The 21,950-nt window shown below is 52.0% G+C and overlaps 1 protein-coding gene and 1 long non-coding RNA gene across 5 annotated transcripts in view; one reads left to right on the top strand and one right to left on the bottom strand.

The window, feature by feature from the left end:
• Nucleotides 1–21,349, top strand: part of NOS1 (nitric oxide synthase 1) — a 182,366-nt gene extending 161,017 nt beyond the window's left edge. For all 4 annotated transcript variants that reach the window (XM_078435748.2, XM_078435745.2, XM_078435747.2 and 1 more), the window contains 11 exons: nt 1,711–1,849; nt 2,293–2,371; nt 8,256–8,449; nt 10,132–10,301; nt 13,083–13,293; nt 13,999–14,086; nt 15,544–15,665; nt 16,744–16,892; nt 17,928–18,122; nt 19,759–19,877; nt 21,046–21,349. In XM_078435748.2, the coding sequence (XP_078291874.2) occupies nt 1,711–1,849; nt 2,293–2,371; nt 8,256–8,449; nt 10,132–10,301; nt 13,083–13,293; nt 13,999–14,086; nt 15,544–15,665; nt 16,744–16,892; nt 17,928–18,122; nt 19,759–19,877; nt 21,046–21,061 (1,482 nt within the window). In that variant the 3' untranslated portion in view covers nt 21,062–21,349. The remainder of the gene's footprint in view (nt 1–1,710; nt 1,850–2,292; nt 2,372–8,255; nt 8,450–10,131; nt 10,302–13,082; nt 13,294–13,998; nt 14,087–15,543; nt 15,666–16,743; nt 16,893–17,927; nt 18,123–19,758; nt 19,878–21,045) is intronic.
• On the bottom strand, nt 562–6,127 carry LOC132665417 (uncharacterized). Its single transcript, XR_013551361.2, has 4 exons — nt 5,151–6,127; nt 4,336–4,394; nt 4,132–4,227; nt 562–1,790 (listed from the first exon to the last, which is right to left on the bottom strand). It is a non-coding gene; the product is annotated as an uncharacterized LOC132665417 (long non-coding RNA).
• Nucleotides 21,350–21,950: the final 601 nt, after the last annotated feature.

The raw sequence follows: 21,950 nt of genomic DNA, 5'->3' as shown, positions 1-21,950 counted from the left end.
GAGGAGAACTGAGATAACTCGGCTCTTTTTACCTTGAGAAAACTATGGTTCTTGACTTCGTCAGCCAACTTCGATTGAACGCCCCAGAGTCAGGGTCTGTTACAAGCCCCTATACCCTTTGGTTATCACCGCCCCCCTCCCATCAAACTCCCAGTCCTGACAACCACTAATCTACTTCCTGTCTCTGGGGAGCTGCCTGTTCTGGACATTTCATACGAATGAAATCATATAATATGTGGTCTTTTGAAACCGGCTCATTCACTTAGCATGTTTTCAAGGTTCGTCCACATTGCAATATATATATTAGTACCTCATTGCTTTTTATGGCCAAATGATACTTTGCTGTACGTATATATCTATTTTGGTTAGCCATTCATCAACTGATGGACATTTAGATTGTCTGAAAATCAACGCAAGGCCAAAAAAGGGTTAAATCTGCCCTTAAAGCTTTTTAATTATCCGTGGCTTTTATTCCAAAAACCTGAATTCCAAACAGTAATTCTTAGGACCACTAAAGTCGGAGAACTTATGAACTTGGCAAAAAAAAAAAAAAAAGGAAAAGAAAGGATGGAAATTTCATATGCAGGTATTCAAACATTCAGTATGTTCTGCTTTTAATGTAATTTTTTAAACCTTTAGAGGAAGATGGATGGGAAATTCTAAGGTGTTTATTTTCTTTTTTAATGTTAGGTCTCTACAAATATTGGTTTTAGGAATAAATGACGTAGAAGTTACATGTTAAGTAGAGGTTAAATCCTAAACTTATTAGTAAATATGGTATGTCCAGCACATCAAAGGCGTTCAAAAAATACTGGATGGATTAGTGGATGGATTGATGGATGATTGGCTGGCAGGTATGTGGTGGGATGGAGAGATGGCTGGGTAGGAGGGTAGATAGATGGAAGGAGGGAAGGAAGGAAGGAAGGGTAGATGGAGAGATGGACAGATGGATGGATGAATAGATGGAAGGAAGGAAGGGAGGGAGGAGTGAGGAAGGGAGAGTAGAAAGAAGGAAGGAAGGAAGGAAAGGAGGGGGAGAGAGGAAGGAAGGGAGGGAGGGAGGGTGGAAGGAAGGAGGGAGGGAGGGTGGAAGGAAGGAAGGAGGGAGGGAGGGTGGAAGGAAGGGAAGGGAAGGAAAAAGGAAAATAAAGGAAAGGATGGGGGAAAGAGGAAGGAAGGAAGGAAGGAAGGGTAGATGGAGAGATGGACAGATGGATGGATGAATAGATAGAAGGAGGAAGGGAGGGAGGGAGGGAGGAGTGAGGAAGGGAGGGAGGAAGGAAGGAAGGAAGGGAGGAGGGAGAGAGGAAGGAAGGGAGGGAGGGAGGAAGGGAGGGTGGAAGGAAAAGAAAGGAAAGAAGGGGAGAAAGGGAAAGGAAGGAAAGGAGGGAGGGAGGAAGGAAGGAAGGAAGGAAGGAAGGGAAAGGAAAGGAGGGGGGAGAGGAAGGAAGGAAGGAAGGAAGGAAAAAGAAAGGAAAGGAGGGGGGAGAGAGGAAGGAAGGAAGGGAGGGAGGAAGGAGGGAGGAAGGGAAGGTGGAAGGAAGGAAGGGTAGAAGGATGAATGGGTGGGTAGGTGGAGGGATGGAAGGATGAATGGACGGATGGGCGGATGAATGGATGGATGGAGGGATTCATGTCATGATTTGGAGCTGTTGGTGGAGAGTCCCTCTTGGCTGAAAGAGGTCACCGGAAGCCCTGTGTGTGCCACAGGCAGCCTGCGATGTGTTCTGCGTGGGAGATGACGTCAACATTGAGAAGGCAAACAACTCCCTCATCAGCAACGACCGCAGCTGGAAGAGAAACAAGTTCCGCCTCACCTACGTGGCCGAAGCTCCGGAACTTACACAAGGTACCTCTCCCCCCGCTCCTGGGGAGGCACGCAAGACGGGGCGGGGGGGAGGCAGGAAAGACAGGAGTTCTCACCTCCACCCACTTAGAGGAGGTGGGTTTCATTACTTATCTTTCGTGCAATCCTCTCAAAACAAGTCTACTGCCAGCGCCCCCCCCCCCCCCCCCCCCCGCTCAGCCAGGCGTGTCCTTGGATGTCCCTCCCTCCAGCAGGAGGATGTCACTCTGACCTCTTCTCAACTCAGCTCAACCAGATTTGCTTTTCCTTCGCATTCTCCACAGCCGGCACCACCCCCACCCCCCACCCAGAGTCTTTTCTTTCACCTCTTGGCTTCACTCTGGGGGACAGTGGAAGTGTGAAGAGAGAGTCAGTAGAAGCTGGAAGGTTTGCACCGACCACAGTTTAACCCCATCTCAGGAAGACTGTTGTTTTGCTCCCCGCAGGTCTATCCAATGTCCACAGAAAGCGGGTCTCGGCCGCTCGACTCCTCAGCCGCCAAAACCTTCAGAGCCCTAAATCCAGGTAGGAGCACCTTTGGTTGGCTCGGGGTTACCCCCCTGTGCTCCGGGGGTCACCCACGATCGGGGCGGAGAGTGCTGGTTGGCTCGGGGGACTGGCTTCCCCGTCACTATTCCAAGTGCCACGGAGACCCCCCCTGCTGCCTTGCAGCATCGAGATTTTCCTGCTTTCCCTTTGCCAAGCTCTGACCTAGAAGGTCCAGGAACGGAGGTGGTGGCGACCATCGAGGAAAGCAGAGACAGGAAGGATTTATGAGGCATTTTTGATATAGACCGCACCCTTGTCAGACTGCTAATGTGCATCGCACCCCAGCATCCCGGTCAGAGAACATTTCCTCCTTGTGGGTCCTTCTTCTCTGTGGAGTCTTGAAAACTGGCTACCCGGACTCCGTTGAAATTCCTCTGGGACGACAGGAGGTTCGTCACCTCACAAAACAGCCCGCGCTGTGTTTCGAAGTGCAGGTTGTTAGAGATTATCTTAGTCTCGCTATGACCAGAGGGCATCTTCCTAGCACTTCATTTTGACCCCGGTTATACTCGAGCAACACCCAAACCAGATTCAGTTCTTCCAAACGAGAGACCCGCTAAGAGCCAAAGCCACCAACCAGCCTCTCCTGGGGTCTTGATTCCTTCCCGTCGTTCTTCCTAAGGCCTAGTTTCCCGAGCCTTTCGCTTTCGTCAAAGGACATGCTGTGCCCTGCGGGGGATGTCATTGTCAGACCTGGTCACAGTGCAGTGGAGGGCCTGTCGGAGCTGCCACATGCCCCGAGGCTCTTATAACCTTATAACCACCCCCCCACCCCCCCCACCCCCCCCACCCCCGTTTGAGTGGGACACCCTGAGGCCGCCCAAGATGTCAGGCGTTGTCCTGATTGCCACGCTGCTCTCGCATTAAGCTTGCACCCTTGCTGCTCTTAGACATCAAGTGTTTTCAGAGTGATGGAGCCAGGTCCGTCCATCACTGTCCTTGACTAAATAGTATTTGTGGCCTTAATGAAGTCCTTTGCATTGATCCCTATTGAAAGGCATTTTTTTTTTTAACTTTCCAGTTACAGCCCACAACGCTCTTTTGAAATCTTGATTCTTTGCACATCGCATAGTGCAAAGAGTAGGCTCGCAAGCTGGACAGTCCTGGGTTCTGCTGCACACCAGCTGTGTGACCGTGGGCAAAGTCACTCAGGGCCTCGGAGCCCCGTCTCCTTATGTCAAAGGAGAGTGGTGGCCATAAAGATCGCTGATGGTTAGCTAGTGCTTTCTGTGTGCCGAGCACTGTGTTGAGTGCTCTCTGTGTGGGATCTCCCAGAACTCTTTGACCAGCCCAGGAAGTAGGTGCTCCTCTGATCATGAAGAATGGCAGTCAGAAAATGCAAGTGACTTTTCCAAGGTCATGCAGACTCGGTTCTCTGACTCCAAAGTCTGTATGCCGGACGGCTCCACATGTGACCTCAAGAGCATTGCAAAGCCGTTGTATTAAGGACAAGGTGCACAAGGCAGCTAGCATATCATACGTTTCCCTTCTCTTCCTTGTCTGTCCCAGCATCAAACACCTGCAAATTTAGTATGCATGCTTTCTACGTGGGCTCCAAACCTCTGATAAAGTTACCAGCAGGATGAAGCCCCCAGAGCTCTCATGTTCTCTCTTAGCTCCTCAAGCATGAAAGAAATGGATTGGGAAATTAATCCCTTTGAATAATTAGTTAAATGCTACATTCGGAGCATAATGATCTCTGATACAGGGAGGGACTCTGTATTTGAAATACGCACCCTACTTCCCAGTCTGCCCTGTGGAAAGCGATGACTTTGGTAGCCCAGAGGAGAAGGGACCGAGAATCCACTGGAAATTTCCTTTAGCAACAAGCTCTGAAAAACCAGATCACAAAAATTACTCCCTAAACCATAAAAAGCAAGGTCCTTTGCAAATGTTCTGCATGCTAAGTTGGACCGAGTCCCAGAATAACCCCCACTCACCTCTGGAAAGGACAGCTGACTCTATGCTGAGGGAGAGAATACTTCAGCAAGGTTAGGACCTGGAACGTAGTATTAAAGTCAGTCATGAAGGAGCACAAAAAGAATCCGATTGTATACAGGTGTCTATGTCTTTAGAAACACAATCCGTAACACTACCTCTTTTCAGGCTTACTACCGTCTCCAGCTTTATAAGTTGTTGGGTTTTTTTTTTTAAAGGATGATTGAGTCAAAAAGTATGATACTCTCTCCCATTTTCCCCCTGCCCAAGTCGGCACAAAGTCACAGTTTTGGGGCCAGGAGGCCATGAGCAAGATATCACAAATCATTCTCCGCCCCACAGACCTTTAATTGCAGGCAAAGTGACCTGCAATTTCTCTTTCTCATCGAAAGAGAAATATGACCACGGTTACTGCCTGGCCAGAAGATACACTCTCTAGGTACACCAATTAGCAAACAATAGAGAAGCAGATATAATGGAGTGGTAATGGGTAATCGGGTTGGGTGATCTTAAGTCCCAGATGTCAGAAGGAGGAAGGAAGACACAGGGTAGGCTTTAGAAAGGAAATGAGGGCAAAGGAGGAGCGTCTAGGCAGAGGTTGGCAGGAGCCAAGGTGCAGCAGGGGTCCTGACCTCTGAGGCATCGTGGAGGGTGGCAGGACATTACAACGGACAGTTCCTGGTGGGGGAGCTCTCGATTCGTGTCTCGCCTCGGATGAAATTGCTTCTCTCCAACTTTCCCACTTCGACAGAGAACATCGACATTTGGCTTAACCCAAAAACTCAAGCGTCCATCTTGCCTCCTGCCCCTCCCTTACACTGCACATCCAGCTTACAGCCGGTCCTCTGGTCCTATGGGACTTGACTTTCAACTTCGTCTCAGACCTACAGCTGCCACCTGGAACAAAGCCGTGTTCATCAATGGTATTTGTCTCCTTGTGTCTTGGCTTTTCTCTCAAAGATACGTTTCCAAACAGCAGCCAGACCAGTCTTTTAAAAACGTAAATTGAATCCTCTGCTGCTTCAAGCCCTTTAGTGGCTTCTCACTGGATTGAGGAGACCTTCAAACTTCTTGCCATGACAGGTCATGATGAGGCCTTTGTGATCTGGCCTCTGCCCGGCTCTCTGATCTCCTTCTCCCACCTCCAAACACTCCAGCCTTCTTTCCCTTCCCCAAACGTGCCACACCTTTTCATACCCCAGGGCCTTTGCACATGCCCACTCTTCCCAAACAGATCTTTGCATGTCGCCTTTTTCTCTTTGTTCAGGTCTCTGCTGACATGTGACATCACAGAGGGCTCCCTGACCATCCTTATCTGATGGTCGCTTGGCCCGCTGCCCCCAGCCCATCACCACCCACCCATCCACATCACCAACCCCCTCCGAGACCTTTTTAAGTTGCTCCTCAATGAGAATAGAACACTTTGTTGTGTGTCCATCACTGTCTCACCAGTGCCTAGAACAGTGCCCGGCACTCAGTATAAATTTGCTAAACGAATGAAACTTGAAACTTACAACATTTACTCTTTACACTGAAGAATGAAAGTAGCTATTTCTTTTTCCATTTAATGCTGGATGTTAGCTGACTGTTGTTTCATCTGTGAGCCCGTCAATGAGCCACTGCCAAGCACACTTGTGTGTTATGCTTCTGTGTGGATATAAATCACAAGCAGTGGATACTCTGGAGGAGGGGATGGTGAGGCTCCAAATGACTGCTACCTTCCCGTCCCTCCCTTTCTCCCCTTCCTCTGTACTTCTCAATGGCCCATATGTGTCCCAAGCTTAAAAAAAAAAAAAAAAAGCTTACAAAATCCTATACAATTCTTACAAACCCCTCCCCCCCCCCAACTGAGATTTCAGACAACTGGTCTCCAGGTTAGTGCAACTGGGGAGGGGTTGGGGGGAAATCTGCTGCCCCCACAAAGTCTCAAGGACCAGCCCATCAGGGTGTCCTGGGGCCACGCAGCCATTCAGCGCTGGGCTTAGGAAGTCATGCCTGATCAGAGGCTTGCAGAGTCCCCCGGGTTAACTTCCCAGCCTGGGGCACAGCCTGGGCCCACCCAGCTAACCTGCCAGCTGCCTCCCCATTCCTGCCCCTTGGCGGCCTGACCACCTTATGTCACATTCAGGAGGACTTGGGAGAAATGACTGTGAACGTGAGCCAGCTCAGCAAGTACGGGTCCTCCGCATTTCTATTTTGTACCGCCCAGAACGGAGGCAAATATACTTCTGAAAGAAATCGTGATGATCTAGGAGAAAGTGGGAATTGATTTGCGGGCCTTTCAAAGGCTTCCTGTGGTTGGCGCGAGAGGCTCCGAAATGAGCAGCCCCACAGCGCCCCCTGCTGGCTCTCAGCCTCTGCTAATTCTGATCGTGGAACTGGCAGGAGGTGATGATGTCTTTGCTCTCCAGGAACCAGAAATCCCTATGAACTCAGAGCAGAATCAGTCGTGCAAGTCCTTATAATTGACAAGATTAGTGTCCCAGGGATAGCAAAATCTGTCCAGGAAAAGAGAATGGGACCCCAGACCCTGACAACACCATTCACAATTTCAGCCATCAATTTCCCCACCAGACTAAGGACGGGGGTGCCTTGCTTCAAGAAAATACTTGCAAAAGTGAATGTGCCAGCACAACTCTTTTTAATAATGGTGGCTATTTGCAGCACAAAAGGCTTCTTGGGTGTGCCAGAGACTCCTTTAAATAGCGAGTCCCATTGATCTATTCAAGTGTTGATTTACATTCTGTGGAGAATGTAGAAACTTCACATTGAATACGAAGGGTCTCTATCAACTGAGAACCAATTAGCAACAAAGAAAAGCAGGTCGAAATGCAGACTCAAAGAGTACGAAGAATCTGATTTTCAAAGTGTGATGGGGCCCCCAAGTTTCCAGGTGGATCTGTACTAAAACTTTGTAAAGGACCAGAATGATCGTAGTCTGTGAATTCATTCTTGAAGCCTTCACTTGGCATACGCCTTCTGCCCTTAAAATTCAAAAACCAATGCAAAAGAGAAGTACCTGACAGATATAAATAAATTTCTCTCTGCGTTTTCTCCTTAGATCTCTCAAACTTATATTGGTGGATTTGCACATAACAAAGACCAATTATGTTTCTCATTTCCATGACAATATGGGGACCCTCCACTTACAGAAGAGGGGTGGAGCTTGGGATTCCCAGGAGAGCCGGCATTACACAGAATGGGGACTCGGCTACCTTGGCTCCAATGGGGTAGTGGTTCCTGGGAGAACCCCAATTAGTACTGAGAACAGAGTCTGTTATGGCGGCTGGTTAACCCTGGGAGTCTGAGGTCTCTTCATCTAATAAATATTTCCTGAGTACCAACGATGTGCCACGCACGGTCCTATTTGCCAGGAATAGAGCAGTGGAGAAAACAGATTCCTTGCCGTCTAGAATTTACATTGCCCTGGAGGTCAGGGGGGCAGGCAGGGGGCCAGACCACAAACCACATGACGATGTAAACTCTACTAGAGGGCAGATGGCGGTAAGTGGTTTGGAGAAAGGCAGGTGAAGGAAGATAGAAAAGCAAGGAATCTGAGGACTGAACCCTGAGGTACCCTCATGCCCAGAGTTTGGGGAGACAAGAAGGAGCCGCCAAGGAGAGAAGATCAGGAGAGCCTGGGGTGCTAGAATCCAGGACAAAGGGGTTGAGAAGGAGGAAGTGAGCAGACATGCCCAGTGCGTCTTCCATGACCAAGAGGAGCGCTCGGAACTTTCCATTGGATTTGCAACGCGGAGCTCATGGGTGCCAAAACCTGTGGTGTGGAATGATGGGGGCAGAGGACTTGGGGCCTCACGGAATGGAAGGAGGGGGATTGCAGCCACAGGAAGAGACAAAGGAGCAAGGAGAGGAGGCAGTAGCTGGTGACCCTTATCCACCTGTTCCTCGACTTCCCCTCCAGCCGATCAACGATCTTCGTGCGTCTCCACACCAATGGGAATCAGGAGCTGCAGTACCAGCCTGGGGACCACCTGGGCGTCTTCCCTGGCAACCGCGAGGACCTCGTGAACGCCCTGATGGAGCGGCTGGAAGATGCTCCCCCAGTCAACCAGCTGGTGAAGGTGGAACTTCTCGTGGAGCGGAACACGGCTTTGGGTAACTACGGCCAGGGCCGGGCACCCCACCCGGCTGCTCCCGAGGCTCCTCCCCTTCCCCCGGGGGCTCCAGGGGCAGTGCATGGGGGGGGGGGGGGAGAGGAGGAGACCCGTCCTTCTTCCCCATCACCACGCCAGGTGGCAGAATGGGTCTCTGTCACCTCCAGTTTATGAGACTGAAAACTCCTCCCGGGCTCATGGCTGAACAACCTTGGCCCAACTGGCTGAGCCCGCGTCCATGGACCAGCGTCCATGAGACCAGGACATCCATAGCTCATCCCTGGGGGCAGGGGCTTCTGCCTGCCTTCATCACCACTGCCTCACTGCCCACCGAATAAGTAGCAGCTGAGTACCCCTCCCTCCTCTTAAAATGAAAAGGCACTATATGCAGCTCGATGGCCCACTAGAGGTTGAACCACGTTTCTGGCCTCGTTAGATCAGGTTCCGGTCATTTCGGTGACCATCCTTGACATTCCTGTTGAAGAACTTTCAAAGGCGAATGGGTCTCGGTGCTTCAGCTCAGTAGGCGCAGGTAAGCCTAGGGCTCAGGTATGAGGAACCACAGTGACCTTACGTGACAGCCCCTGATTTGGTGACATATCACCTTTCCGAAGGAGTTAGGGTGTACCGTCAGAGCAGAATGTGGAAATAGTATGTGGTCAGAGCCCTGCTGAAAAGCCCACCAAAAGATACCACTTTGGGGGTGCCTGGGTGGCTCAGTCAATTAAGTGTCCAACTCCTGATTTCAGCTCAGGTCATGATCTCACGGTTCGTGTTCTGTGCTGACAGCGTGGAGCCTGCTTGGGATTCTCTCTCTCTCTCTCTCTCTCTCTCTCTCTCTCTCTGCTCCTCCCCCGCTCAAAATAAATAAACATTTTAAAAAAGGAAGAAGAAAGATACCACTTTGGAGAGACAACATTTTATCTTCATAAATCCTACCCAGCCAAATTCTTCCTTGGTGTTGGACTAGCGCTTTTTTATCTTGGGTTGAACCCCTGATATAAAGTAAAGGCTTGTGTTTAGGGGCTATATCAGGTGCAAATTACACAGACGCCCTACAGTGCAGTAGTCAGAACGAGGTCTGGAGCACTGCTGCCTGACTTCACACTTATGAGCTGTGTGGCCTCGGGCAAATCCCTTTACCTCTCTGTGCTTCTTCCTTTTTTCTCAGTGGCAACACGGGGATGATAATAATAATAGCACCAATCACCTAGGATTGTTGTAAGGACTAAATGAATTACTGGAGAATAGCATGTGGCCTAGAGAAAGTGCTAGAAAAGTGTTAGGTATGTTTGCAATTTTGAATACTGAAATCCCACTGAGAGGTTTGAGAGGCTGGCACCATGAGAGGGCAGACAGAGCCAAAATAGACCCATAGCTTGTGTTCAGTAGGGGGGCTCACTGCATAGAATGCCACGGGACTGTCTCATGCTATTTTAATAATGGTTTATTCTTTTTATTTTTGAACTGGTTTGCTCAGTTGATTTTGCATATGCGCCTTGCATAGATGAGGTGATCGCGTGGTCCCCAGAACCCTGGGTGTAGATGTGGAACATGGAAGGTGGCAAGCCAAGGCTCACCAGCCCCGTCCTCTGTCCCAGAAGCAAATCTGGCCTTCCTGGCCTGGACCTAAGCCCTCGGAGCTCAGACTCTCCTTCCCCCGTCCACCCCTCACCTCCATAGGCGTCATCAGTAACTGGACAGATGAGCACCGCCTCCCGCCCTGCACCATCTTCCAGGCCTTCAAGTACTACCTGGACATCACCACGCCGCCCACGCCACTGCAGCTGCAGCAGTTTGCGTCCCTGGCCACCAGCGAGAAAGAGAAGCAGCGACTGTTGGTCCTCAGCAAGGTGGGTCCCTGGCCTTGTACAACCCCCAAGGGCACCTTTCACCTCCTAGTTGGTGGAGAGTTATAGAACTATAACCACAGCTGTCCAGCAGGTGGCAGGGTTGAGCAAGAGTTGCCAATTTTTGTTTGCAGGCGGCCGCCATATTGGCTAGTCCTGACCATCTCCCTTCATTCTAACTAAGGTCTGACAGAACGAGGGTAACTCTTTTGAATCTCAGAGTTCTCTGGCCGAGTAGAAATTGCTGTGCTAACTCTTGTTCCTCCTTCCTTCGCAACTCTTGAGCTTCCATGAGTTCTATCTGAGCCCGTACTTAGAGGAGGAAAAGAAATAGAGAATCCCACTTGCCCTGTTTTAGAGAGAGGCCTTTCCCAAAGCAGAGGACTTATTGGTAGGACTGCAAGATATAGGAGCCCCTCTGATGGTAAAATGAATCAAACAATCACTTCTATCATCCTTGCTTTGAAGCCTAGGGCTTCCTTGCCCCAAGCTGCTGCGAAACCTGGCTCAGTAGAATCCTACCCAGGGGGGCCACCCAGACTTCTCCCAGTGGGGGCTCCTCTCCACTAAGCAACGTTGGTTTAGCATTCTTCTGCTGTCCAGGAGAGGGCACTGAATGATGGGCAGAGAGGAAGAGGCTAATTCAAAGAATGCACATTACAGTCGACCCTTGAACAACACCGGGGTTAAGGGTGCTAACCACCCCCCATGTAGTAGAAATCCACATATAACTTTTGACTCCCCCAGAATTGCCACAAATATAGCCTACGGTTGACTGGAAGCTTTACCAGGAATATAAACGGTCGATTAACACACATTTTGTATGTTATATGTAGTATATACCGTATTCTTACAATAAAGTAAGTTAGAGAAAAGAAAATGTGTTTGAGGGACCCATGTTGTTTGAGGATCACCTGTATTTAGAAGTGAGAAAAGTAACACCAAAAGGAACATTTATAGAGAGTTGTAAGGGGTTAACTCTGGAAAGTTGGAAACAGATTGGAGAAGTCAGAGCATTAATTTTCATCATAAGCTTTGCAGAATTGTTTCACTTTTTACGCTGTGTACATGCATGACTTTAATTTAAAGGTGTAATTAATGAGTCAGGGCTGCTATGAAGAGGCACCAGAGATCAGCACTGTTCGGACGGGATGATTTCAAGCAGAATTTGATAAACTGTATGTCTTAGCCCGTTTCTTCCAAAGAGCACAAACTCTAAGGTGGGATTAAATGAGTGAGGATTTTGAATAAGGGAAACACCTGTGTGAGAGAAAAATGGCAAAGACTCAGGTAAGGCTGGGAGAACCATCAGACCTCTAGCAAGTCTGACCCCAAGTGAAGGAGAGGGAAGGAAGTTTGAATGGAAGCATCTAGAACGGCAGCTGCAGCCTTCGGAAGGACCAGCACCGGTGACCCATGTCTGTTTCTAGTGGGTGTCCATTTCAGACAGCAGTTCCTGAGGCTCTTGGCTAATTGCACCCTTGTAAGCTAGAGATCAGTGAGACTGGAGGTCTGGGGGGGTGGCGCGTCCTTAAGGGTGCCATACCCTATCAGTAGAGCAAGGGTCGCCTTTAGGAACATGGGGGAAAGCTTTGTTATACGATGCACTTATAATAGACTTTATTCCTCAAAGTCTGAGCATCATGTAAGCAATAAGGGAATGCCCAGGGCAGCTTCTGAGATGTAGGAAAAATAACTCCAGAGCCCCAGAGGGGCTGTGCTGTCCACATGCCCCTGAACATGGTCCTCCACACCCGAACCTATTCCTTTGGGGCTGTCATTCACCATCTTAAACTTGACCTATGCTCTCTGCAGATGCATCGTCTCCAGCCCTGCAAACTCACAGATCACAGGTCTGAGTTCTGTATCAACGAGTCACAACTCCTTCCATTTCCAGGTCCTTCTCTCTTGACCTTTACATATGGCAGGACCTATAATAGTTGGGAGCGCAGATTCTGGGGCCACACGGCCTAAAGTGGGTGTCAGCAACCTTTTCCCATAGACAGCCAGGTAGGAAGTATGTTAGGCTCACGGTGCCTAAGGTCTCTATCGCAACCCCGTAAACTCTCCTGTTATAGCCCAAAAGCATAGACAGCACCTAAGTGGGTGGGCGTGGCCAGGGTCCAATCAGACCTCATTTGTGGGTGCAGAAATTTGAAATTCATATCACATTCTCGTGTCGTGAAATAGTATTCTTTTGATTTCATCCCCAGCTCCCATCCGTTCAAACACGTAAAAACAACTCTTAGCTCCTTGGGGCGCCTGGGTGGCGCAGTCGGTTAAGCGTCCGACTTCAGCCAGGTCACGATCTCACGGTCCGTGAGTTCGAGCCCCGCATCAGGCTCTGGGCTGATGGCTCAGAGCCTGGAGCCTGTTTCAGATTCTGTGTCTCCCTCTCTCTCTGCCCCTCCCCCGTTCATGCTCTGTCTCTCTCTGTCCCAAAAATAAATAAACGTTGAAAAAAAAAAAAAAAAAAAAAAAAACAACTCTTAGCTCCTAGGCTCCTACGAAACAGGTGGTTAAGCCACATTTCCCTGTCGGGCTGAAGTCTGCCACCCCCACCTGGATTCAAAACCCAGAATCACTGCCTTAAAGCCAAAGGGCGTCCATATTTGTCCGTTGCCTCATACGGTCGTAAGAATTAAAAGCTGGCACGGGGTAATTACTGCATAAATGTTAGCCATCATTTATGATGGCTCATTACCTTCCCTGGACATCCTGGTGCCCTCGTTGGAAGTGTGTACCGGGGCGGGTGCGAGTCCTGTGTCCCTCTCCTTGGCACAGGGCTTGCAGGAGTACGAGGAATGGAAATGGGGCAAGAACCCCACCATCGTGGAGGTGCTGGAAGAGTTCCCGTCCATCCAGATGCCCACCACCCTGCTCCTGACCCAGCTGTCCCTGCTGCAGCCTCGATACTATTCAATCAGTTCTTCCCCAGACATGTACCCTGACGAGGTGCACCTCACCGTGGCCGTTGTCTCCTACCACACCCGAGGTGGGCAAGGGCACTGGGAGAGCCTCCGGGTCTGCGTTTGCCCCCAGGGGCCTCTGCAGGTCTGCCAAATCCCAAGTCCCCAGGGAGGAGACCCATCCCCAAGGCCAGGAGCTGGGAAAGGGGCAGGGCAGGTGGATCGTCCCTTCAGGCAGAGCCAACCCGGTGCAGAATCAGGAAGCGAGAAGGATGTGCGCTTGAAATTCTTTTCTACTCCCCAAGCCTGAGAGCCCTTTTACTGTCATCTCCTCATCGCCCCCCCCCCCCCACCAAGGCAGCGACTCAAACAAGCCACCCCCACCCATCCCTCGGGGTGGGGAGCTCCCTGCTGCGTGATGTCCAGCTGGTTGTAGGTCAGTCAGATACCCTAGCGTTTTCCTCCTGTATTTTCCCTCCTTGATAAAGCAGTTAAAATGCACAGTGCCCGGGGGAGCTCTGAGACCGGCATCCTGGAAGGTCACCCAGAGCACACTGACCGTGACCTCAGTCAGTGGCAGGATCTGAATCCGACCCACCCTTACCCACAGGAACCCTGGGCGGTTTCACAGCCGTGAGCTCACCCCAACCATACCATGTCCAGACAAGGAATTCCAAGGCACAGACTTGGCATGGGGCTCTGGGCCTTCTGCTCTGGAGGGAGCGGGGAAGCCGGGGACGGGGAACCCTGGGGACAGGAGGCGCGCCAGACCGCCTTGGTTCCTCTGCTAGATGGAGAAGGACCAATTCACCACGGCGTGTGCTCCTCCTGGCTCAACCGGATACCAGCTGACGAAGTGGTCCCCTGTTTCGTGAGAGGGTGAGTGGCAACTGAAAAGGAATGACCGTTGTCCCAAATCTGCATATGGATGTCCTGAGGTGGGGTAGGTGGACCAGCCCCGCGGGTTCTAGAGAAATGGCTGAGTCAGACAGAATGGAGATCAGCAAACACTCCGAATCACTCCAAGTTGTTAAGTCCGTGGGATCACGGGAGGGCGACGCAGCAGAAACTGGGCAAGCCCTCCAGTTCAAGTCAGGTCAAGGTAACAAATATGTATCAAGTGCATGGACTGGGCTGGATGCTGGGGCTGCAGGAGACGGCCGTGCAAACGCAATATCCGCTTTCCTGGAATCGGCAACCTTGTGGAAATTCTATCTGATGTGTCCCGGCCACCCTATCCGTTTCCCACTTTCTTGGAGATGGGGAAGATCCAAGCCATCCCCCCACCCCCACCCTGCATCGATCAGAGCTGTTCCTCCCAAACTCACTTTGATTATTTTTTTTTATTTTTTAACGTTTATTTATTTTTGAGAGAGAGAGAGAGCGAGAGAGAGAGAGACAGAGCACGAGTTGGGGAGGGGCAGAGAGAGAGAGAGGGAGACACAGAATCCGAAGCAGCTCCAGGCTCCGAGCTGTCAGCACAGAGCCCGACGCGGGGTTCGTACCCAAAACCGCGAGATCACGACCTTAGCCGGAGCCGGACGCTTAACCGACTGAGCCACCCAGGTGCCCCCAAACTCACTTTAAAAGGGCATTCCTGCCTACGGTGAACAGTGCTATACTGTGCACTTAAAAATTTTGTTAAGAGGGTACGATTCATCGGGGCGCCTGGGTGGCGCAGTCGGTTAAGCGTCCGACTTCAGCCAGGTCACGATCTCGCGGTCCGTGAGTTCGAGCCCCGCGTCAGGCTCTGGGCTGATGGCTCGGAGCCTGGAGCCTGTTTCCGATTCTGTGTCTCCCTCTCTCTCTGCCCCTCCCCCGTTCATGCTCTGTCTCTCTCTGTCTCAAAAATAAATAAACGTTAAAAAAAAAATTAAAAAAAAAAAACCACTGGTTCTCAGAGCAGGGGATTCTCCCCTGCCCAGAGCACATTTGGCAAATTATGTGGACACTCTTGCTTGTCACAGATAGAGGGTGCTCCTGGCATCTAGTAGGTACAGGTTCAGGGGGTGCTGCTCAATATCGCACGGGGCACCCCGCCCCCTCGCAGCAGAGAAGTGTGTAGCCCCAAATGTCAGGAGTGCTGAGGTTGGGAAACCCTGAGTTAAATCGATCCCACTGCCCTTTGCAGCTTAGCCCAGCAACGAGGAAAATTGGGAATTGGAGTCGTAGCCAGACTACCTCCTGTTTGGGGGATTCCCCAAATCTCTGGGACCCCCCCCACTCTGATCAGACCCCACATGAAGAGTGCGATCCCACTGAGTTACCAAGACGGTCAGGCATCCTTGATCAGACTTGGGCTCAGCCAGCCTTCTGATTCTCTCTTTCTTGCCCAGAGCACCCAGCTTCCACCTGCCCCGAAATCCCCAAGTGCCCTGTATCCTCATTGGCCCAGGCACTGGCATTGCCCCTTTCCGAAGCTTCTGGCAGCAGCGACAATTTGATATCCAGCACAAAGGTGGGTCAGAGTTCAGCAGCCGTGGGGTTTCCACCCCGCCTGGACCCAGGGACACCTGCCTGTGTCCCAGCCACCCAGACGAATGATGGCGTTACCTCTCTGTTGCCTCACTGCCTGGGGAAGGGCGGGGGGGGGGGGGGGGGGGTCATAGTACTGACCGGACCCATAGGTGAGGTCCACGGTTGTACTCCAAAGGACACATCCAAACAACTCTCCCAACCCAGTTCATCCTCGGGCCTGAAATTCCATCCCCAGAGGACATTTCTTTGACCGTTAAGATAGGACCCATCTGAAATGTCACGCAGACCTGGAAGAATAAACCTTAAGCCTTCTCAAATGCATGTGTGGGTGTGGGATCGTCCCAAAGGTGGTCATTCGAGGGCAAGCCTTGCTGTGTGAGAGACACAACACATCAGCTTTGGGAGGACAGAGAGCAAGAAACCCACAGGGGCAGTATGCGTTAAACGGGGATTTATTGAGCGTGTGAGAAATGCCAAACGCTGTTGTGGGTGCCACAGGCACAACGATGAGCAAGACAGAAAAACAAGTTAAAATAATATTAATAATAATAATAATAAGCTTCCGTCCTAGACCAGTCATTCTGGTTGGAATAGCTCATACTGATAAAGGATTCGCCACATGCTGGGCTCCCCTGTTTTACTTCTCAGTCACCCTGGAAGAGAGATGCTATTTTTATTCCATTTGCACGTGGGGAAATACACACCTAGAACATTAAGTAAGCTGCCCACCATCACACCGAGCTGGGATTTGAACCCAGGTAGTATGGCTCCACAGTCTAGGCCTCTAGCACTACCCAATTGGGGGGGGGGGGCGGGTGCTAAATAGCCAGGGGGTGCGGGCAGAAGGAAGGATTGAGACCCTGAGCACACCATACCTGCTTCCCTCAGTGTGTGCATGTGCGTGTGTGTGTATGTACCCCAGCCTGTCCCCGTGCTTGTGTGCCTGTATCCGCAAGGTACACACCAAGCCTTTCAGCACCCCACCCCTGGCATCACCACCCACAGCCCCAGCTCAGGCCTCAGAGCTGTCAGTGACACGAGATCTTCCCGGTCCCCAGGAATGAGCCCCTGCCCCATGGTCCTGGTGTTTGGGTGCCGGCAATCCAAGATAGACCACATCTACAGGGAGGAAACTCTACAGGCCAAGAACAAGGGGGTCTTCAGAGAACTCTACACGGCCTACTCGCGGGAGCCAGACAAACCAAAGGTAACATCCGGCCCGTTCACAGTCCCCACACCCCAGCCCAACACCTGCAGACACCCCCACCTTTCCCGAATTCTCCTGCGGAACATTGCTCTGTACTTCAGGAAGCAGGAGCACAAAAATACCGATTCAAATTATTTAACAGCCCATATCCTCTGATGCCACTTCTATGAAATATCCGGAACAGCCAAATCCATAGAAACAGAGAGCAGATTTGTTGGTTACCAGGAGTTGCGGGGACGGGGGGCTGACTGCCGATGGGCACAGAGTTTCCTTTGGGGGTCATGAATAAGTTCTAGAACTAGACAGAGTGCTGGTGGCCCAAGATTGTGGTATATGAAACGCCACTGAATTGTCCACTTTAAGAGGGTTAAGCGGTTCATTATATGTGGTGTGTATTTTACCAGAATAAAAAAAATATTTAAAAATATGAATAATAAAAAACCGAAAAACACATTTAACAGTCCATTAGAGGCACTACCCGTCAGAATGGTCACAGGTCACCGGACTGGAGCACGCTCCTGCGGGTCTTGGGGAGACCCAGGGGGCGGTCCCCGGAAAGGGCCCAGGGCAGCTGGGGTGGGGTGGGCACTCAGAGGGTCCGGGCAGCGGCTGTTTGACAACCGGTGTGCTGGGTTTGTGCGGGTGTGACCTGAGAGCCCCTCGCCCCTCCCGCCTCTTGCTGTCTGGCCTGGGGCCTCCCCGGGACCCCGGCCCAGGATGCCCGCAGGCGCGAAACCCGCACCTCGCGGAGAACAGGCGTTCCCAGCCCGTGGGCGACCGCTGGCCGTTGCAGAGGGGAGCAGGTAGATAGTGCCCTGCTCTGTGCTGCTCCAGGGGGTGGCGCTGGGGTGTGTCCTCCCCCCTAGAGGGTCCTTAGCACAGCTGAGCCCCGTTCGCACACCCTTGGCTTGGCTTTCGCTGTCTTACTCGCTCCTCCCGGTCCCCTGGGGTCACGGGTGTCGGGCTCCGCTCCCCTGGGGGAATGAGCTGCACCGGACCCCAGCTCCTCCCCATGGCTCTTCCTGCTCCCCGCAGAAGTACGTTCAGGACATCCTGCAGGAGCACTTGGCAGAACCTGTGTACCGAGCCCTGAAGGAGCAAGGGGGCCACATTTACGTCTGCGGGGACGTCACCATGGCCGCCGATGTCCTCAAAGCCATCCAGCGCATCATGACCCAGCAAGGGAAACTCTCAGCGGAGGATGCCGGCGTGTTCATCAGCAGGCTGAGGGTGAGTGACAGGCCGGCTTCTTGGATCCCTTTTCTGGCATCCAGTTCCCGTCTCCTCTTCCTCACCCCGCCTGTCTCAGTGATCGGGGGAGCCTTGATGACACCCCTGGCTGCTCCATTTTCCCATGTGTGGTTCAAGGTGGAGGATACTGGTGGCCCCAGACCATAGTTGAGAGAGAAGGAAGGGTGACTGGGCGCTGGGTCAGTGCAGGTGCAGGTATTAAATAGGGATGGCGGCAGTGCTGTGTGAAAATAACAAGTGAGTGGGCTGCTGGGTAGCTAGATAGAAACCATCCACACCCAACTTTTCCTGCCCCCAGAACCACGCTGCAGCACTGCCCTGCGTGGTGGTGCAGGTTGAACACTGCACAAAAAAAAGTTTGTCTAAGGCCAGCCACCCTATGTTTGCACAGAGCCATGTACCTTGGCACGGAACTGTGTCTACCCCAGAAAGAGGGGTACTTTCACTTAATTTGCACAGAGGCTAGAAGCAGCCCAGCAAGCAGAGTCCTGATTGAGTGACCAGCTGCCCCAAATAGGAAGAACCGAGTCCCATGCCTCCACAAAGCTCCAGAGATGATCCCATCCTTCCCCCTTCTTCCCTAAATGAGCATTAAACATTTTTTTGCACAAGAAGTCTTGCCCTAAATCTAATGCTAAACCCCAGGTGGTTAAAAAAAGAAGAAGAAGAAGGAGAAGAAGAAGAAAAAGAAAAGAACTTTCTGGTAGAAATGCCACAGATCCAAGGGGAGCGGCAGAGAGCTCCTATCGCTCAATCTCTTTGGTATGAGCCTTGGAGACACTGTCATAGATTCCCGGACCTCTGCAAAATAAGGTTCAAAGACTACCCCAACTAAAGGTGAACCCATTCTACAAATGTGCAACTTCCTTCAGGACCGAAGTGTGCCAGAACTGAACTCTGTGCCTCGTTGTGCTTCACTGTGATTCCGCGTTGTTCCCCCAACCAGTGCCCTGCCTCAGCAGTGGGGCACACTTTCCCCTTGTTGAATCCTCAAGGACACGGCCCTGGGAGGATGTTCTTGCTGCCTGCCCCTCAGTTTGCTGAAGGAGCTCCCACATTCTCCAGAAACTCTTAGACGCCAGAAATCCGTCATCACTTGTGCTGTTTCTTGAATCCCCAGAGGAGATTCCTCTTTTTTGGTTGTTTATTTCTGCGCAAAGATGCCCGTCTTTGGATAAACTCATGTGTGCCCGCCAAGTCTCCACTCTGGTGGCTGTGCAGTGTTCCCTGAGTGCTAAACGGGCACTTTTCTTTTCTCCCATCTCTGCTGGCTTCTTCGGGCTGTGATGCCTTTTACACTCCACCCAGCCATGCCCAGAGCTGAACTTTGCAGGAACAGGAGGAGGGAGAGAAGGGGAGCGAGGTTTCCCTTTGACCTCCTCACTCCCTCTGTCCTCAGAATCAGCAGCTCTCTTTCTGGATGCAAAGCGAAATGTTCTTTGCGCCCTGGGCTGGAGAGACCGCTTGTGAAACGCAGCCCTGGAGGCCAGAGATCCTCCAGGGGGCGCTGGGTTACACCTTGTTTCTTTAGGAACCGACTTCTTTCCAGGGTGTCAGCGTTGTCTGTCCCTTTCCCGCCTTTGGCTGGCATTTGAGGGCTGTTTCTGTCCCCCAGGATGACAACCGGTACCATGAGGATATTTTCGGGGTCACCCTGCGAACATATGAAGTGACCAACCGCCTTAGATCTGAATCCATTGCCTTCATTGAGGAGAGCAAAAAAGACACTGATGAGTAAGCAGCCTCCATCCTGTGGGCAAGGGGCGGGCAGGGGTGTCAGGCTTCGTTTCACGCTGGCTTTCCCACAATGTGGGGGGGGGGGTGGAGAGGGAGGAGGGCAAATGCACATTCTCAGGCCCCCCCACACCTGCTGACTCCGAAACTCTGGAGCGAGAACCTCGGTTTCTGTTTTAGAAAGCCCTCAGGGGATTCTGAGGCCCCCCCATGTGTGGGAACCCGGGCTTTGGGTGCCCAGCGTCTGCCTGGGGCGCCCCCTAGTGGAACAATGGCTCCAGCCTCTGGGAAGGCGTGTTGTAGCCACTGCTCCCGCCCCCCAAGTCGCTCAGAACATTCTCATCCACACAAATCCCAACTGGTGTTATTATGACAAGTTTACCGGCCTTCTGGAAGTTGCTGGGAACAGTCAGAGGCGTCGCGAGACTGGATTGAGTCTCAGGATTTCAACCTTATCTGAAGGCCTTGACCTTTGGACTGCGACTGCAAGGTCGCTCACCCTATTCCCACCACAGAGAACTTCCAGACCACCACCGGATGCCCCTTGTGTTGAATTAAGTGGGAATTCGGCTGTCTCGTTTTTGGTAGCAGAGGGAAGACACCCCGTTTCTTTTTTCCTTAAGTTTGTCTATTCTGACAGAGAGAGAGAGAGAGAGCGCCCACGCGCATGTAAGTGGGGGAGGTACAGAGAGAAAGAGGGAGAGAGAGAATCCCGAGCAGGCCCCACGCCACCAGTGCAGAGAGCCCAATGCGGGGCTTGAACTCACAAACCTCAAGATCATGACCTGAGCGGAACTCAGATGCCACCCAGGCGCCCCAAGACACCCCATTTCTTAAGCAGCCTCCTTTCTCCCCCCTTAGGATGACATATTTCGTGTCCAGTAGGCCCACACTTGATTGCCTTTCAGATTACAACCCCTCTGGCTGTCAGAAAGCCCCCTTCATTGTCCCTCTTCCTGGCCCTTTGTGTTGTTCATTCCAGAGGAGCCCCAGCTGGGGGCAAGGAGTGGGGGGTGGGGGGGGGAGGTGGGGGGTGGGCAGGCTACAGAAGAAACGGCAGAGCTTGGTGCCCTGTGCCCAGAGCTTGGTGGCTTCCCTGGGGCTCTGCAAGGAAACAGAGCAGCTCTGTTCTGTGACACTAACTCCCTCCCTCCCTGTCTTCCTACAGAGTTTTCAGCTCCTAACTGGCTCCTCTTGCCCAGATGGATGGCCGGGGGGCTGTCCCCTGCTCTCCGGCAGGGGCGGCTGCAGGTTTCCTAAGCGTGGACACTGCTGAACCTTCCCTACGGGACCCCACATGGCCCCCGCTGTCCCTCTCGTCCTGTCACCGTGGTTGTTCCTCTTCTGGGTCCCCACCCCTCGGTGGTTTCCTTGGCCCTCCTGGGTTTTCTCCTTGAGTTTTCCTGCTGCAATGCAATGCCTTTATAATCCACAGTGGCTCTTACAAAACTGTGTCCCCCTCTCTCTCTCTCTTCCTGACAAGGGCAAATCACTGGTGCATGAAATCACTGGAACATGGCCGTCGCTCCTATTAGGGCTTGTTTTCTGGGGTTTCCCCTGGAGAGGCTGCAGGGACTGGTCAGGAGAGTCCCAGCCAGTCCCTCTGCCGCTGAAGCCCCCCCCCCCCATCCTTTTTTTATGATGACGTCCTCGTTGTGTGTGTGTGTGCACGTATGTGCACGTATGTGACAGGCCTGGGTCCCCGTCGTCTGCCCTCTCCCCTGGACAGGCGTGTTGCCAGCAGCCTCTCAGTGCCCCAAACCGTGCCCTGGCCTTGTATTGGTTCCTCACGTGTCCATAACTTAAGATCTGTGCTCCGTGTTCCTGAAATTCTTATCCCTGAAGCACCTTAACGGTCCCGGTTGCAAAGGGCAGGGAGAAGGGAGTGTGACGATTAAGGGGAAATCTCCATCAAAAAGGGGCTCACAGAATTGCATGCATTTAGATCCCAGCACGCACCAGTGAGCGAGCCCTCTCTGGGAAACTAACCCATCTCAAGGATTAAGCAAACCCCCTCCCTGATCCTACCCTGCCCGCCCCAGATAGGATCACCTGATTTGGCCCTCCCCAGAT

The sequence above is a fragment of the Panthera onca genome, chromosome D3, assembly GCF_046562875.1.
Source record: "Panthera onca isolate mPanOnc1 chromosome D3, mPanOnc1 haplotype 2, whole genome shotgun sequence".
Lineage (NCBI taxonomy): Eukaryota > Metazoa > Chordata > Mammalia > Carnivora > Felidae > Panthera > Panthera onca.
This window is presented reverse-complemented; position numbering and strand designations above follow the sequence as displayed.